This window comes from Gymnoscopelus microlampas (assembly GCF_963454915.1).
Source record: "Gymnoscopelus microlampas genome assembly, chromosome: 22".
NCBI lineage: Eukaryota > Metazoa > Chordata > Actinopteri > Myctophiformes > Myctophidae > Gymnoscopelus > Gymnoscopelus microlampas.
This window is the reverse complement of record NC_139959.1, coordinates 12,543,909-12,561,430: the sequence shown is the minus strand read 5'-3', so window position 1 is coordinate 12,561,430 and position 17,522 is coordinate 12,543,909. Positions and strand designations below refer to the sequence as shown.

At 41.7% G+C, this 17,522-nt stretch overlaps 1 protein-coding gene across 1 annotated transcript in view; it reads left to right on the top strand.

The window, feature by feature from the left end:
- The window catches only part of vipr1b (vasoactive intestinal peptide receptor 1b), a gene marked incomplete at both ends in the record, with an annotated part of 61,752 nt that extends 47,092 nt beyond the window's left edge, over nucleotides 1-14,660 (top strand). The window contains 7 exons of the mRNA XM_084048763.1: nucleotides 7,773-7,926; nucleotides 8,023-8,083; nucleotides 8,165-8,237; nucleotides 9,932-10,023; nucleotides 12,203-12,332; nucleotides 13,053-13,094; nucleotides 14,475-14,660. Of these exons, the coding sequence (XP_083904889.1) occupies nucleotides 7,773-7,926; nucleotides 8,023-8,083; nucleotides 8,165-8,237; nucleotides 9,932-10,023; nucleotides 12,203-12,332; nucleotides 13,053-13,094; nucleotides 14,475-14,660 (738 nt within the window). The remainder of the gene's footprint in view (nucleotides 1-7,772; nucleotides 7,927-8,022; nucleotides 8,084-8,164; nucleotides 8,238-9,931; nucleotides 10,024-12,202; nucleotides 12,333-13,052; nucleotides 13,095-14,474) is intronic.
- Between the last annotated feature and the right edge of the window lie 2,862 nt (nucleotides 14,661-17,522).

Sequence of the window (17,522 nt, the reverse complement as noted above, 5' to 3'; positions counted from 1 at the left end):
GGGAGATAAAAGTGCACTAGCCACAATTGGAAGAGAGGACACACTGCACTTCAAGTGAGTCCTGAACTATATTCAAAGTGAGATGCCTACGATGGGGTTATTTGTGAGGCACTGTTTACTGGGTGGTAATAGATCACATATTAAAGAGGGTAAGGACATGGTGGGGGACTGGGGGAAATGTTGTTCCATTTTGGACCACACCATTCCACCCCATTCACAGGACGCAAAGACACATTATTTCAGTTTATGAATTGTAATATTGTAGAAAATGTGGCAATGCTAAGCCTCCTCTTTCTTTCCCTCCATAATGTGCTTGTTCTTACCCCCGGGATACACTTATCTACCTCCTTATTTTAATCACATGAGCCCTAGCATCCTTATTCTGGGCATGTTATACAGTAATAGGCGAACACTCAGGACAATAGACGTTTTACATTCTCACAACACGTCTGTTTTGGTGTAGAGGTGGAAAGGGAGGGGACCTAGTATAGGTCATAGAAGTATGGTTTAAGAGTGGTTAAAAAGGACTTAATTAATTAACTAAGTCATCCAGTGCCAGCGTTTTTGACATTTTTACTAACCTTTCAAGAGCCACAGAATATTCCATTCCAGGACGATCGACACACCAAGTGTCGCAAAAGACGGAGTAGTAACTCTGCTTCCATCGGGGACAAAGAGCGTGTCACCTCCGTTCTTTAGATATTGGCTGTTGAATATAGCTTGTTCTCGCCAAAAACGCAGGAAAAAACAAGAAAGCAGAGAACTTTTATTTTTCTAAATCCTTTAACATTAGATCGGATGGGGCTGGATTTGTTGTGATCACATTATTTCCAGATCTACTCTTCTCCAGAAGTCATAGGATCACTCATAGGTTGGCAAACAGTGCCATCTAGCGTAAACACTGAACGGTTTTGGCGTGTTACACGTCATTGGCACTCTGGGCCTTGGTGTCATTGGCACTGAATTAGTTAAATGAAACGCGTGACACTATCTATTTAGATAGTGACACAGTGAGTAACTCACCTGGGACATACACACCGACGAGTGGTGAAGAAGAACACCGCCACCTTCTCTGGCAACTGAAGAAGTTTGGAATGGGCCCCCATGCTGGCCTTCTACATGCAGACTGTATCACTCACTGCCTGGTATTGAAACTGTACTGGCCTCAACCGCAAAGGAATGCAGACAGTCGTGCGGACAACCTAGTGTGAGCTTGTAGATCGGCTATTTTCACTACCCCTTAAACATTAGTTTTTCATATTTATGGAATTTCTTTGATCTTTTCTTCATTTATACTTTTGAAAAATCAGTCAAGCTCTCACCGCTATCTCAACTTGTTTTGTGTAGCCTACTACAATAGACAGTAGTTAACCACCCACTGTGCATAAAAGACCACTAGGGTCTCAATTACATTGTCAGACACAGTTTTAACACACAGTACTCAGGTAAAGGAGGTGACTCTCCACCAAACAGACTAGTTCAGACTACTTCAGACTACTTCAGACTGCAACAGACTGGTATTCGGTTGGCAAAAGTTGGCATTTAGTCTGTCAGCCAACATGCCCATTGATGTGCTAATGCATTATAACTTTCAGCCCAATCTGGGAACCCATCGCCCAGTCGGCCAAAGAACTGAACATGTTCGGTCGGCTCTTGGTCGGCCGAAAAGGTCCCGACGGACCACCCGAGGGGCCTCTAACCGACGGGCCGACGATATCGAACGCTTCATGGCGCGAAGTCGGGCCAAAATCGGTGCGGTGGAGAGTCACTTTATGTAACACCCGTAGCAAAGCTGAGAATATCCTATTTGCCGCTGTGGTTCAAAATGCCGTCCAATTAAACACACTGTGACGTTGAAGGACAGACATTCACAGATAATTGGAAAGATTGTTTTTTCTTCTGTGAGGTCAATGGCAAACCTGTGTGTCTGATGTGCTCGCAACAGGTGGCTGTGGCAAAAGAGTACAGTATCAAAAGGCACTATGAGAACAGAGACTACACAGAGAACAATACGTCAAGTATACAGAATGAGAAAACAGCAATCTGTGTTTATCAAAAGTTGAGAGACCCATGATGGAGCGGTCACGATCTGCTATATTATTGCCAAAAAAATAGCTGCTGAGTTGAAGCCATACTCCAAGGAGGAGTTCATCAAAGCATAATAATAAAATCAGGGACCTTACAAGAGATTTGAACAGTCAACTAAAAGACGAAGTGACATCAATTGTGCCTTCAGCCTTCCCTATTGCAAATGATGAGAACACAGACATACTCTTATCAATTCATGAAGTGAAACACTATGTAGTCATCATAGCAGCGACTTCTACATTGTGTCTGCTAATGTTTGATTTCAAATGGTTTATTAATGGAAATGGTGAGGGACCATATATTTGTACATATCTGTCAAAAGGAGGTATGATGACAGATACTCTCAGCCCACCTTTAATGGCACTGCTGTGACTGCATCTGCAAGTTCTACACTTGGAATTTATAATTAGTGAAAAGTCCATTTCACTCAAGAAAGTGTCTTGTGCACTTAGTGTAGCTTAAGTGCACAAGACACAATCAGTCGATACTTCTCTCTACTGTGTGAGTTACCGAAAGTCTTCCTCTCTTATTGCTCTGGCCTTCAATTCAATTACAGATTGAATTTCAACAATCTCCATGTCAGCAACACCTGTTGTTAATATACATGTAATTGTAAACACCTCCTGCATTTTAACTGACAGCTGTTCTATGTCAATACTGAGGAAAGGGTTTGATAAAAAAACAACTACTCATGTCTTTTTTTTTTTTACTTTCCTTTTAATTATTTTCCAGGTAGAAAACAGGTTCAACAAACAAAAGAACAAACACAAGAAAGACACATACACAGAAAGGAAAAAGAAAAAGTAAAGTAAAGTACAAACAAAAATAACATAAAAATTGTGTTGAGGTGGGCGTTAAAAGGAATAACATATTACTGAATTTTCTTTTCTTTTTCCAAACATTCAAGCAGTTTCCCAATGTACAGTATGACATTTCTTCCAGTTCACATATTGTTCCGCTCTCAGCATAAGAGAGAAGGTCAGTTTCTCCATAGAGTCTATCTCTATCACACTTCTTTGGTGGGTGGTGTGGCCTGTAGCCACTTCCGGGTGATGACTTTCTTATTACTTGACTCATGTCTCGTAGCCTACCTCCACAAATCTACGGTCAAATTCTAATGTCAGTTTATTCAGTTGGGCATAGAATTGTTCAGGATGAAATGCAGTTTTGTCTATGAGCTTTTGTGACACCTTTGTAAGATTTGGGATGTCAAAAAGAAATTTGCGACCGCGAGTTCACAATGTGTACTACTTTAAATAAAGCTTAATAATGCCTCTGTCTTAGATTATTTTTATCAGATGTCCGATAAATTTGAATCATTCCGGACATTGGGACCGGCAGATTTGAATCCTAGCGCGAACTCTGACAGTATCGGATCTGTCCGATTTTTCATATTTCATCCTGATTGGCATCTAAAGTTTGCAGCAGTATTTTGAACAAAATGCCTCAAATCATGAACGCAGTGTGGGATTGCCATGAAACCTTTCACACACATTCCCACTAGGTTGAGGAAGAAATGTCACCCTTGTCACATTGGCCTACTACTAGCAGGCCAATTATTTTAAGACACCATTTCTTTATATTGCTCCTACAGATTTTGTCCAAACATCACACAAATCGGTACACATTATCTCTATGGTCATGTGATCAAGACGGATCTGTCCGATTTTTTCATATTCCATCCTGATTGGCTAAGATATGCATCGGTTTCAGGAGTGGTTTGCTTTGAACAAAATGCCTCAAATCATGAACTTCATCAACATTAACCCCTCAACATCTACACATTCCACTCAGCTCTATAATGACTGAATTCCGAACATTGCTGGCCCACAATAATCTGCCTGACCTGGCGGAGACCTGTGCTCTAAGGAGCACTTTTTCTAATTTAGAAGTCATTTGCCCAGCTTTGAATTGCCTCCTTCTCCTGATAATGGTGATATCTGATGACAAAGGCTCTCGGTGGATCAATGTCACCTGGCCTCTTGGTGTATGGTGTGCTGTGTCAAGTAAAGGAGCTTATGGGCAATAACTGCTACCGAAATTGTCTAAGCGGAAGTGCAGGAATTAACGCGGAAGGAAGTTACAGTACGTTGATGCTGTGCAGATCTGTTTACATTCTCCGGGCATGAAAACAGTGTTGTGATGGATCGAGAAAGACATCTTCCGGGGGAGGTACATACAACGGAAGTCCCACTTTCTGCCATAGTAGTCTACTTTGGCTTTTCTCCTCGTGAGATGAGAAAAGCTTGGCGGCAAAGGTTAAAAATAGCTTATCAAAGCCAAGCATCTCCTTCAGGCACTGATATACAAAGTCAGTCATGTCTTTCCTGCCTCCCGCCTCTCCTTTATCTCGGTAATGTGTATCTTTTAACGGTGCAACCGTGCCTCTAGGTCCTTGTTTCGTGCCTTAGGAGCGGCAATCAAATCTGAGCTGGTGTCAGCTGAAGACTCGAGGGCGACCACCTGTTTATCCAGAGCCTAGTTCAGACCTCAGTTCTATTATCGCTTGAAGGACAGCATCCTGCTCGGATCTCGGGTGCAGCATTAGCCTTGGAGCTACAGAGTGTGTGTGTGTGTGTGTGTGTGTGTGTGTGTGTGTGTGTGTGTGTGTGTGTGTGTGTGTGTGTGTGTGTGTGTGTGTGTGTGTGTGTGTGTGTGTGTGTGTGTGTGTGTGTGTGTGTGTGTGTGTGTGTGTGTGTGTGTGTGTGTGTGTGAATACGTGTTGTAGTTACAGAACAGATTTTGAAGTAAACCCAATATGACCATTAAGCAACAGATTGTAAGCCACCCTGTCTGAATCTGAATTAGGGGTAATAGATGAAAGAAAATCCATAATTCATCACTCGGTTACTTCTATTGCCACTGTAGCGGAGCGTGTGTGTGCATGTGTGTACGTCAAAGCGTACAGTACATGCATACGTGTGTGTGTGTGTGTGTGTGTGTGTGTGTGTGTGTGTGTGTGTGTGTGTGTGTGTGTGTGTGTGTGTGTGTGTGTGTGTGTGTGTGTGTGTGTGTGTGTGTGTGTGTGTGTGTGTGTGTGTGTGTGTGTGTGTGTGTGTCCAGTCATACTATATGGACTAATAACATTTAAACCTTCATCCAAACTGGTGAGGGTTTTCTTTTTTTAATTTGAGTTCCAGGGAGCAATTTCTTTGCACATTAGAACTATCACAAAAGAAATCATCCAGCCCTCCAAGGCCCATTTTTCTCCTCCCAGCACAAAGACTACAAACCAATCTTTTCACCAAATCAGATTCACCTGCATGGCAGAAGCATGGTTACAGGAGTTGTCCTCCCACTTACCATTCCAGCCAACACAAAACAAAACTAGATACATGTATTGCATTCATTCCTTGTGTAACATTCTTTGTACTGTTCATTCAATTCTTAATTGGTTTATTTATCTGAATAACTACAAATAGATGTGTAGTTTATCTGTGCATAAAAGCCTTGATTTAGGAAACCACAGAGCAGGATTGATGGAGCTCATGGCTATAGACTACATGTGACCTATAGTATAGTAACAGGATGGGATTAAGTGATAATATCATGGCTACATATTTTATTGGTGGTTTCATGTTCTGGCAAGCAACTATTATTTATGGCCAGGAGTAAGTTTATAGTGTAAAATGGATCATGGTAACATAAAGCCAAAGCCTGTACATATGTGATAATCAGACTGGTGGAGTTCAGGATACCTTGAAAAGAAAGAATGTTCAGAGATAACCATCAGGTCTGGACTGGATAAATGATGTCCCTCGTCTTCAGACTCTGAGGCTGTACAAATCAATCAATCGATCAATCAATCATGTTATGACACAATGTTTATGATGCTATCTTTGACTTCAATCTAGGGTACTTTTTTTTTTTTGAAGCTGTCTTCTTCTTCTTCTCTAATAATCTTTGGCTTGAAGCAGTGTCTCTAGAAAAGTAAAATATCTCCCTGCTGTCATCTCTTCTCTGCTCCATTCCTTTGTCCTCCCCATCCATCAGGTCTGTTCACTCTGTTCGCATCATCTCTGCTTTCATCTACCCCATTGCATTGTTCCTCTGTCCACAATGTGCCTGTTTTCCATTGTAGCCTTTCATCTTAATGCCAATTCATCCCATCCCTGTCATCTGTCACTGCACATCCAACCTGAGTGCTGTGCCCCAAGGTTGTTTGGTAGAATAGACACAGTGGATTGGACTTATTTAGCTGCCAATGGGCTCACATGGCAGCTCATCTCCAAAAAGCCTGTAACTCTGGGAAATGCGTAGACGTCTCTGATCTTCAGTGTGATTGTGCATTTCAGTGAATTGAATATTGTTGGGAAAGTGCTGCATGCATCAGCCCAGAGCATCCACACACCATTTGGAAAATTATGCTTTTATACTGCTGCATGTAGAAAGGCCAATAATAACCTCCCTGTGCAGCTCTCAACAGGAAACAGGGTTTTGAATGCGTGAATTTAACCTTGGAAGTACTGGGGTGTTGTGAATGACAGCCAAAATGGGGCTGACAGTCAGCCCCATTTTGGCTGTCATTTACAACACCCCAAATAGCAGTCAGCCACTGACAAGCGAACTGTACCGTACAGTGGTTCCAGAAATGTTTTGCTCGAGAAAATAGCTGATCTGCAAGCTCACAACACGTTGCGATGTGAGCTTATAGATCTGCCATTTTAATTGCTTCTTAAAAGTTGTTTTTACATTTATGGAATTTCTTTGATTCTGTTGTATACATTTTGAAAGATGTTTGCATTTGTATTTCATTTGTGAAATTTTTAAAGGGGGGGTAGGAAGTTGGGGGTTGTTGAAAATCTTTTGAAATAATAACAATTAAAAACGAAATGTTGGCCTGGGACGTAGCGTGGCGGTCCAGGCACCCTAGGCTGCAATGCCAGCCTGACAGCGTGTCGCGGGTTCGACACCTGTTCCCGACGACCTTTGCTGCGTGTCACTCCCCCATCTCTCTCCCCATTTCCTGTCAGCCTACTTTCCCTATGCCTCTCTAAATAAAGGCATGAAAAAATAAAAAAAATAAAATACATTTTGGAAACGGAAAAAAATTGATCATATTTACTCGCGACCCATAAAGATGGCAACCCAAAAATGTGTCCTGACCCACTGGTTGGGAAACATTGGCAGTACCCGTGCTGCTGCCAGGGTACCATGCTAGCTGAACAGGGAGCTGTGTTACCAGCTGCTGCAAACCACTGATTAGTCAATCACACTGTCACTGGCAAAGTTTAGAGCCAACCTCCCTTGTTAAAGTAGAACATTACTGTATATACTGTAGCTTCAGTCATTTAGTCATAGCCTGTTATTGTCTGTGGCTGAGGTAGGAATTAAGCTTCCCTCATGCCAAGGACAATTGACAGGGAAAAATAAATTGTCCAGAAAATTTGCTGTTTTAATTTGATAGCAGTTTTTGCTTACCGTGTGTATATGTGGTGGGGAGGCGCATGTGTGTGACTTTCTTTTTCCATTTCCAAGTGATTTGTACCATACAGCAACTCCTGCCATCTTACTGTGTGATGAAGAGAAATGCAAATTGTTGGCATTGTGGTTCCCACATTGTTATAGCTTTGTGGACCCCACACTGTTGGCTTTCTTTGTGCTTGTATGGCACGTGCCTTGTTCACTGTGTGCCTCAGAAGAGCATTCTAACAATGTGCTTTGTGTCCCGTGTGTGCATTCAGGTTGGCTGCAAGGCAGTGATGGTCTTATTTCAGTACTGTATAATGGCCAGCTTTTTCTGGCTCCTGGTGGAGGGCCTCTACCTCCATGCGCTCTTGGCTGTCTCTTTCTTTTCGGAGAGGAAATACTTCTGGGCTTACATCCTGATTGGCTGGGGTGAGTATATGGATTCTTTTCTGTAGTATGTTGGGGTGGGGGTGCATGGCGGGGTGTCTGTTGTTGGCTGTAACTGTTGTCATGATTTGTCCACAGGGGGACCAACAATTTTCATCACAGCTTGGAGCGTTGCTAAAGCTTACTATAATGATGTGGGGTAAGCAGAGCACACAACTGTTAACATAAAGGACTGTGTTGATGCATAGCATACTTCTGTAACTCCGTATTGTGTTTCCAGGTGCTGGGATATAATTGAAAGCACCGATGTACTGTGGTGGATCATTAAAACTCCGATACTGGCATCGATTCTGGTAAGTTCCCACTTTCTATGTCAGAGTAACTATTGTGTCAGAAAGACCTCCAAGTCCGATTATGAAAGAGTTGTTTGTGTAGATAAATGGTTATGGGTACAGGAATTGTACTCTTAACAATCTCTGCTGCAGCACTGGCATCAAACAGGCAGTTGTTCGAGAAATACTAGTACACTGTACATTATTGAAGTCTGGAAAGAAAAGTCTTGTATATTCAGACCGCATTCTTTAGCTCTTGGTAAGCTCCATCTTGGCAGCAGTGATTGTCAATTGTTCAGCAGCAGTCGTTCCGCCTCGGTCAGGATCACTGTGACATGTCGGCTAAGACATCCAAACCGTTTAGGTATTGTCTCTGTCGGGTGGAAACCATTACTTTTCCGGAAGTGGGGAAAAAGAACCAGTGTTCCAATGGATCCGAGGTAGTTATTATTTAGTCGCAAGCTTTTGTTAAGCTCTCAAGCTTTTTGGTGTTTTATCCTTCTGACAGATATGCGCAATTATATTGTTGCTGTCGGGTGGAATCCTTGTATGTCCAATAACTGTAGCAGATCCACAAGCTTGTGTGAGCTTAGATCTGCTATTTTCACAACTTTTGCAAAACACTCTTGTATGATGAGACACTCTTGTATGAGGAATTCGGGCATAATTTACCAAAAATATGCACTTAAATGCATGTTTTGGCAATAAAAACTCCAATCAATAAATGCATTTCATTTGTCAAGTATTTATAAAACCCACAGACAGACTTTCACTTTCAAATGTATCAAAAGCGAAAAAATAGCAGATCTGAGCTTATAGGCTATTTTCGCCGCTTTTTCCCGAACACTCTTGTACAACGAAGTAGGGCATTAATGAGAATAAAGATATGGAGATACGAGAGTCTGTCGGGTGGAAACCTCATATGTCCAAAACTGTTACTTTTCAGTATTCAAATAGAAAAATAGCAAAAATAGCAGATCGACAAGCTCAATATCAAATTGAGCAGATCTACACGCTCGAAAGAAATTGCCCGTAGATCTGCAATTTTTGATACTTTTGTGTGACGCTGTAGTATGATCAAGTAGGCCGTTAATTTACTGGAAGTTGAAATTTAAAGATAAGAGGTTTGTGCCCGACGGCGACGATATGCTGAGTCACTCACCTGCTGGGAAGCATACCAATTGTTGAGATTAACTTGGTTTGAATTCTTGTCATAATTCTATCACAACCTAGAAGGGTCAATGCAATCACATTTGGAATTGATCAAACTATCTATCAAAATTGCAGATGATTGAGTGAAAACCTTTAGTATAATACTGCTGCATAACGTTGCTGTCGGGCAGAAACGTCTTATCATTCTAACTTTTTGTGTCTTTTCGTAAATGAATGCACAATACCATACTATATTCTGATTCTGATTCTGATACTACAATGTCACACAAAAGCACCAAAAGTAGCAGATCTGCGAAACGGGTCGTTTTGAGCTTGCAGATCTGCTACTTTTGATATTTTTTATTTGAATCCTGAAAAGTAACAGTCTTGGACATATGAGGTTTCCACTCGACAGAGACGATAAGTACGATTTTAATCAATATTACAGGACAGTGAATTTCTACACAAAGTGTATACAATTGCTAATCTTCAACTAGTGCCCTTTTGCAGTCTCCACTAATGCTCCTGCTTATGTTCTAATTTTTCTTTAATTCCGCCCACAGTTGAATGGCATCCTTTTCACGTGCATTATGAGAATACTTCGTCAGAAGATCAACTGCCCAGACATAGGGAGGAACGAATCCAACCAGTATTTGTGAGTATCGTGATTGCTGTACTGTTTACACCCACATCACCCGGTTGGGGCGCGGCTTGTGATTGGCTGAGACGGTGGGAGGAGGGGAGCGCTCATTTCTCCTCACGTGATACCTGATAAACCAATGATTCTTCAACCTGTGGGCCGCGAGTGTATTGCAAGTGGGCTCCCAAATGATTGGCAAACACTTCTTAAAACGTTTAGTGATAATATGCTTAACTATTATTTAAAAAAAATATAATTATGACACTGTATTTTTTTCCTTTAAAACCTTGAAAATTATGTTTTCATTGCGATACCAATAAATAGCAACTTAAATGTATGTATTGATCCAAGCCGGAACACAATCGATCGAGTTATTATTCAAATAAACAGGCTACCCACCCATCTGACCACTTAACACTTGTCTGGGTGGGCCGCGGACACTTTTAAGATTTTCAAGTGGACCCTGATCCAGATGAGGCTGAGAACCAATTCCGTCTAAAACGGAAGGAGGAAGCATCTGCCTGGGTCAGTCACAGAGGCTTTCTCAAACAGGTGCTCTTCAGTGACACAGGTATATATGTACAGTAGGTAGGTAAACAGACAAACCCCAAAGTTCTGCTTGTGGAGATGCAGACTGTATATGGAGAAAAATACTGAGGCGCTCCGTCTTCAGACGATTCCGTCTACCACGGCTTGCCAACTCGGAGGGTGCTCTCACTTAAGCGTTGGGTCCCCTAGTGGCTCGCTTGGGGGTGAATCGCCAGCCTCATGCCCACATTGTCTGTATGTATAGTTCCGCATGCAGATTTGCGGCCCTAAAACTATTGTTAAAAATATGTTTGCAAATAGTAGGAGATTATTTTTTTTTACACTACTCATTTAATTCAGTTTGTGAACCCCCCAGTGTTTCAGTTTGTGAACTCCCCCGGTGTTTCAGTCTGTGAACTCCCCCTGTGTTTCAGTCTGTCTTATGACAAGAGAGAATTTTGCTGCTGTTCCTCTATCTATGCAGAGATAGTTTTGTTTTTGATGGTTGTTTACATCATTGGAAAGCCTTTTCATGGCCATGTTGAGATCATATAAACTGCTCAAAAAAAGTTCGGAAACTTAACTTCGGTTAATTATATCTCCCCTTTAATAATACCAATTGGTATTGTGTTTTATATCATTTTTATCGTTGATTAGTCACCTTTACGACAGGGTACAACAAAGGATCGGGCATTCGTGGAATGAGCAACACAGCTAATCGTGTGGGTAGCGCCTCCAAAATCACCCACTATGCTTCTTAATCGCTCTTGTTTTGAGAAACCTGCCAGCACACACCTGCTGAGAGGTGTGTGCCAGTAGTCACAGGTGTGTGACTGCCTCACAGGTGAGTGACTGGCACCCGAACATGGGTTCTGCAACTTTGTTGAGTTTGTGTATGCTCCAAACTGCCCCCATGGAAAGATGCCATGTTTGTCCCTTCAGGACAAGGCCCGTGCAATAGGGCAAGTGAAGCTGGTGTTTTGTTATGCAGAGTGACAGCATTATTTGGTGTCACACCATGATGGGACACGTGGACAGGAACTTTAACTGAGGGAGGGCATCTCATAACTGTCTCACACACCGTCTTAATACTTTAGTGTGAGTGAGTATCTTTTCCCACTCAGACTGTCACGTCCTGGGTTTGTCCCCAGCCCCTCCCCTCTCCTTTTTGGTCTCTGATTGCCTAGAGTGGACTTAGCCGGGCCTAGTTGGCTAACGAGCCACAGAGACTATATAACACTGTCTGTGACTTTTCTCTGTGCTGGATCATGGTAGTGTCTTGGGGCTTGTTTCTGGGTTCCTGTGTTTTCCCTGTTCTAATGTAATTTACCCTGTGAGGTGTACCTATGTTTGTTTGCATTATGATTTAAGTAAAGATGTCGTTAAACTGTCCTCGTTGGTCTGCTGTGCTTACTTTGATGTTGAGTTCCTGCATTTGGGTCCTAATACATCCGGGTCCATGACACAGACTTTTCCCCCCACACCATCTCTCGCATTCTGAACTCATTTGTAAAATACAGCCATCGAAGGGGTATATTGTATTGGTGTATGGAGAGTGCGACTAAATATTGGTTTCAGAGGTTATTGGGTAATAACACATGGGTGAAGTTTGTTTTCAGTGAACTACTTTTGTGAACTCGCTGTATATTATGCTTTGTCATTGCAGGAGATTGGCAAAATCGACGCTGCTTTTGATACCTCTGTTTGGAATCAATTTCCTCGTCTTTGCGTTCATTCCGGAACAAGTGAAGACGGAGCTGAGGCTGGTCTTTGACTTGATTCTGGGCTCGTTTCAGGTACTACAGATATAGTCAATCATTGATAACATATACTTTACAACAAAAACAATAACGATTTTTCAGCAACAGTTTATTTTAACTAGACACACTCTATGATATGTTTAGTTTTTTTATCCACTCAAATCTGTCTGATTCGTTCTTACAACAGGGTTCAATTACGGTCCAAAACAATAATTTAGCTGTTTGTCAGATCCAAAATTGGGAGTGTTTCCATTTATAAAAGAAAACTGGCTTGTCTCCAAGCACTTTTGGAAATAACACCACTTGTGTTATTTCCATATTTCTATCACATAATGAGAAAAGAGCTGAAAGAAGTCAGACAGCACGGCTGTATCTGAGACACCTCATCAGATATGAACTTTTCCAGCACTATATTTATATCTCTGAATGCTGTAATCATCCACGTCTCTGTGATGAGTCAGTCATCATACATCATTCATAGATTTGCTTTCTACACAGCAGCAAAATCCTTAAAGTTAATTTAACTCTGAAGCATGTTCAAATTGGACCAAATTGGTTCAGTTTTTGCACTCTTTGGAGTTAGGTTATCTCTGAAGATTTTACTGTGAAATAATGTCTTAATCGATGAATAACATCTCAATCGAAGGCATACACTTCACACATTTGGTCGTGGTTTTGCATAGACCTAATCAGACAGACACGTAACAGTGACACACAGTCACAGTCTTATCGCTATGTTGTTGTTTTTCTTCCCAGGGCTTTGTCGTGGCAGTCCTGTACTGTTTCCTCAATGGAGAGGTAGGTATCGCACCCCACAGCGATGTAAACACTGCTATGTAAACGCACAGCCAGACCCAGTTGTGCAAAAAGTACTCAAATGTTTTACTTAAGTAAAAGTATCAATACTGCAATGTAGAAATACTCTTACAAGTAAACGTCCGGAATTCTAAATTTACTTGAGTAAAAGTACAAAAGTATTGGCATCAAAATATACTAAGTAAATAGAAGTACCAAAAGTAAAAGTACTCATTATGCGGAAGGTTTTGAAAATAGCAGATCTTCAAGTAGATTCTGCTATTTTCAAATTGTCAAAGGCAATTTTAAAATAGCAGAAATAGCCTATATATCTTATATATAGGTCTGAAGTGGTTTTGTAATAATAATCAACATCTACAAAGTAACTAGTAACTATAAAGTTTTCAAATAATCATAGTGGAGTAAAAGTACAATATTTGTCTTTGAAATGTAATTGAGTAGAAGTAAGATTATTGTTTGGAAGTATATTTGTACAGTACTTGAGTAAATGCACTTAGTTACTTTCCATCATTGAGAAGCGGAGCAGTGCACTGGTAATTCTCAGAGAATGGAGTTTGCCGGTCAGTTTTTATTGGCTCCTCCAGTGACTCACCCTGCCTATTAGGAGGGCAGGGTGAGTCACCAGAACCAAGGACGGGTGTTTTTGATGAATCTAACATGTTAAAAATGGAGTTTGAAGTTCTAATGGGTTTGTATAGGAAGGGGGCGTGTCTGATATCCCTTTAATATGCAGACACACACACACACACACACACACACACACACACACACACACACACACACACACACACACACACACACACACACACACACACACACAGACACACACACGATAAGGGTGGAATGAGAGGTGTGAGCATGAGTCACCGCTGCTGGCCGTGACCATCATTGCTGTCTCCTCCCGTGGACTTCAGTTGTAACATAGTTTGGTCTCTCATCCCGCGGGTTGGGAGGGCTGTAAAGAAAAAAGCTCAGTCTTCCCCGGGAGCTGTGCACCCAGCCAGCCGCCTGCTGTGGCACACAGTCGGAACATTTATTTATGTTCCCAGCGGTGGGCCTGATTATACTGTGGCCTGCTGCGCGGCGTGGTTATGCTGCACGTGAGCAGAATTTGGAATGAGTTGCGTGGGACCTAGAAGGACGTGCGTGCCCACAAAAGGACAAATTGTATCCCTGGTTTTCTCACAATACCCTCAATATACAGTGCAGTGCTAAAACACAGATATCATTCAAAGCAAAGCCTGTTAATACATGATTGCGCTGAGGAATATGCACCGCAGTGACTAATCCTCTGCGAGGAAAATCAACCACAGTGACAAGTCGCCATACATAATTCATCTCTGTATTGCGTTGTCGTGCCAGGTCCAGGGCGAGATAAAGAGGAAGTGGAGGAGGTGGCATCTTCAGCGGTACATGCACTCCGACACCAAGTACCAGCACCCGTCCAGCTGCAACGGCAACAACTTCAGCACCCAGATCTCCATGCTGACCCGCTGCAGCCCCAAGACGCAGCGAGCCTCGTCCTCATGCCAGGAGGAGCTGACCTAACAACCGCCTGACATGCAACATACTGTACAGTACAGCACACAGACACGCACCCTCACATGCGCAAAGAGCCATAACGCAAATATCATACCAAATACAGGCTCATGTGCAAACAAAATCAATCATGAAAATACACAGTAGACACTGTAAAATCTCGACGGGTCCATTTTTTACATAGTTAACATAGCTAACACTCGGGATTCTACAGTGTGTATAAGTGCTGAAGTACAAACAAACATGCATAATACAGACAGACATGCATACAGGCTTGATGGAACTGTCGACAGCTGGTTTATGTTTGGGTGTGTTACGGAGCATTCCTCCACTCTGTTATTGCAAAGTGAGGGAGGAAATGGGTCATGTGGCCTAAATGGAATAACTGTTTGGAGCCCACTGTTGATGAATGGCACAGAAAAGGACTCTTTTTTTTTCTTTTTTTTTTGCTCATTGACTTTTTGTACCGTTGGCGGGAGATTACTGACTGGTACAGTACACACTGTGGGCCGAATAGAGGACAAACCGAGGTAATCATCGGAAAACATAAGATGTTTGGAAATAATCTGTGAGAATCACCCACGCCCCCGGAGGAGGCGAATCTTCAAATCAAATAGGATCACTGGAAAAGGTATCACGGCTGTCGGGCGGAAACCTTGTATGTACAAAACCTTTACTTTTCAGGAAATGGAAAAAAAAGAACCTGTGTTCCAATGAATCCAATGTAGTTACTATTATTTAGTCACAACAAGCTCTTGCTAATACTTTAGTTTTCATTGGTTAAATAATCAAACAGATTTTCAACCTTAACCACTTTCATCCCTATTTTGGGCATTATAGTGTCCCCTCGAAATGTTTCAAAATCTGCTGTTTTCCACACCTTTTGCACGACACTGTCAAGCCACTGTGAAATATAAAATAGGGCCTTGATTTATGAAATAAACATGAAGGTGAAATATGGAGATACAATTTCTGCCCGACAGCGACTATAATATAGTCGCTGTCGGGCAGCGACTATATATATATATATTATTGTATCTCCATAATGTTGTTTCACAAGCAAGGCTTGCACCATGGCCACTTCACTTCACCATGGCCACTTCAGGCTGAGTAAATAAAGCCATTAGTAAAAGTCCCACATTTGTAAAGGCAGTCAACTAACACAGTGCAGACATGTAAACTACACACACAATGTCTGTGTTGCGAGCTTTTAGATTGGCAACTTTTGGATTTGGACATTTTAAATATTGTAATATATAGAACAGTATATATTGTAATATATAGAACAGGGACCTCATGTTTAAAGTGATAAAGTTCCTTCACTGCATATAAGATCATAAGATCATACTTGGGGAGCCTGGGAAAACCCAACCAGTGTGACCATTAGGTTGTGTCGACACATTCCAGTAGGTGGGACATACAAGTATGATGTAAGAGCCAAATGGTCACCGTGTGAATATGGTCCCTTAAAGCGTAAAGGGTAAAGCGTGGTCAAGTGGTAGTATAATAGCAAGGTGGGGGGGGCAGGGCCCATTTATGAACTGCATCACCAGCAAACAACATTTGATTTAATTATTCATGGGTTTAAAATCAGTCCTCTCTTTCCACAACAGTGGCAAGACATGGCCACAGCGAGAAATGGAATTCATTATCCAGCAGGAAATCACATAATCTATATCCATAACCATGTGAAACTATGCTATAGTTGATGAGAAGTGACAAAATGCGTCATGGGAGAGTATTCCGAGTGTTTATTTTTGAGCCATAGTAGAAAATATTTTCTAAACATGTTTAAGAAAATGTATCCACATATCAACATGATGTATTTGGGGTGGGGGGGTAGTGTAAAGTACTCACTACAAAGTGTACACCTATACATTGTGTGGCTGCGTGCGTCCGTGTATGTGGGCAGATGGAAAAAGAAAGCCTGGATGTGATCCAGCGAGACACTTTATTTATATAAATGCCATGTGGATGGGTCTTTAGAGCGGGCTGCCATTGTGACGTAGACTCAGAACGATGGGTTTGGAGTACAAATGCCCTTCTCTGCACTATCATTCTCATAACAGACCATTGTCCTTGCCTTTTTCCTTCTTCACACCACTTCCTCCTGTGCTCTGTGACTTTCTGGTTCTATCAGCGTTAATGTATTATTTCAGGCATTATATGGTGGTCTACAGAGTGCCTGGATTTAGTGTTTTGAAGGCTTTTACAGGCTTATAGAGGCTTTTGGGTAAGTGTGGGAAGGAAAATATCCTTACACAATCCATTCCATGAATGTTTACACTTACTTGGTGAGGTCACTGACAATCGTAAATTCAAGACCATTTGATGTTGTTACTTAATAGATGTTTGTGCCAATCGAATTGTAAATGGTATTGTATTCATATCCATAGTAATTGTAGTTATGTAGTTATAATAATGACAAGTATTCATGAGAATTTTTTACAACCTCAGCAAGATCTGTCGTTGAACTACTAAATGTAAGCATTTAGTAGTTCAACAACTAAGCAGTTTATGGCTTGTTAAGTTGCCTAAAGAAGAGATGCAAAACATGTTTAGGATTCAACCCGCTTTGATGGTGCATGAGCACAGTGGAAGTACATTTATTCATTTTACTCTGGAGGAGTTCTATTTTAATTCTGCAGTCAGGAGAGACTCTTGCCGTTCTGTAAAACTAAGCAAGGAAACAAAGCCGAGTGGAAACGTCACAGTGATTGTCTCGTTGCATGCAGTTTTCAGCTTATGAAGTTAAGACTTGAAACTCACTTGGATGGCCTTACTATAGGAAGAAGGCACTGCTTTGAAAAAGCAACCATCTGCTTAATGGCAGAGTTAATGGACCGTGCACTCAGTCTGGACTACCCGTGC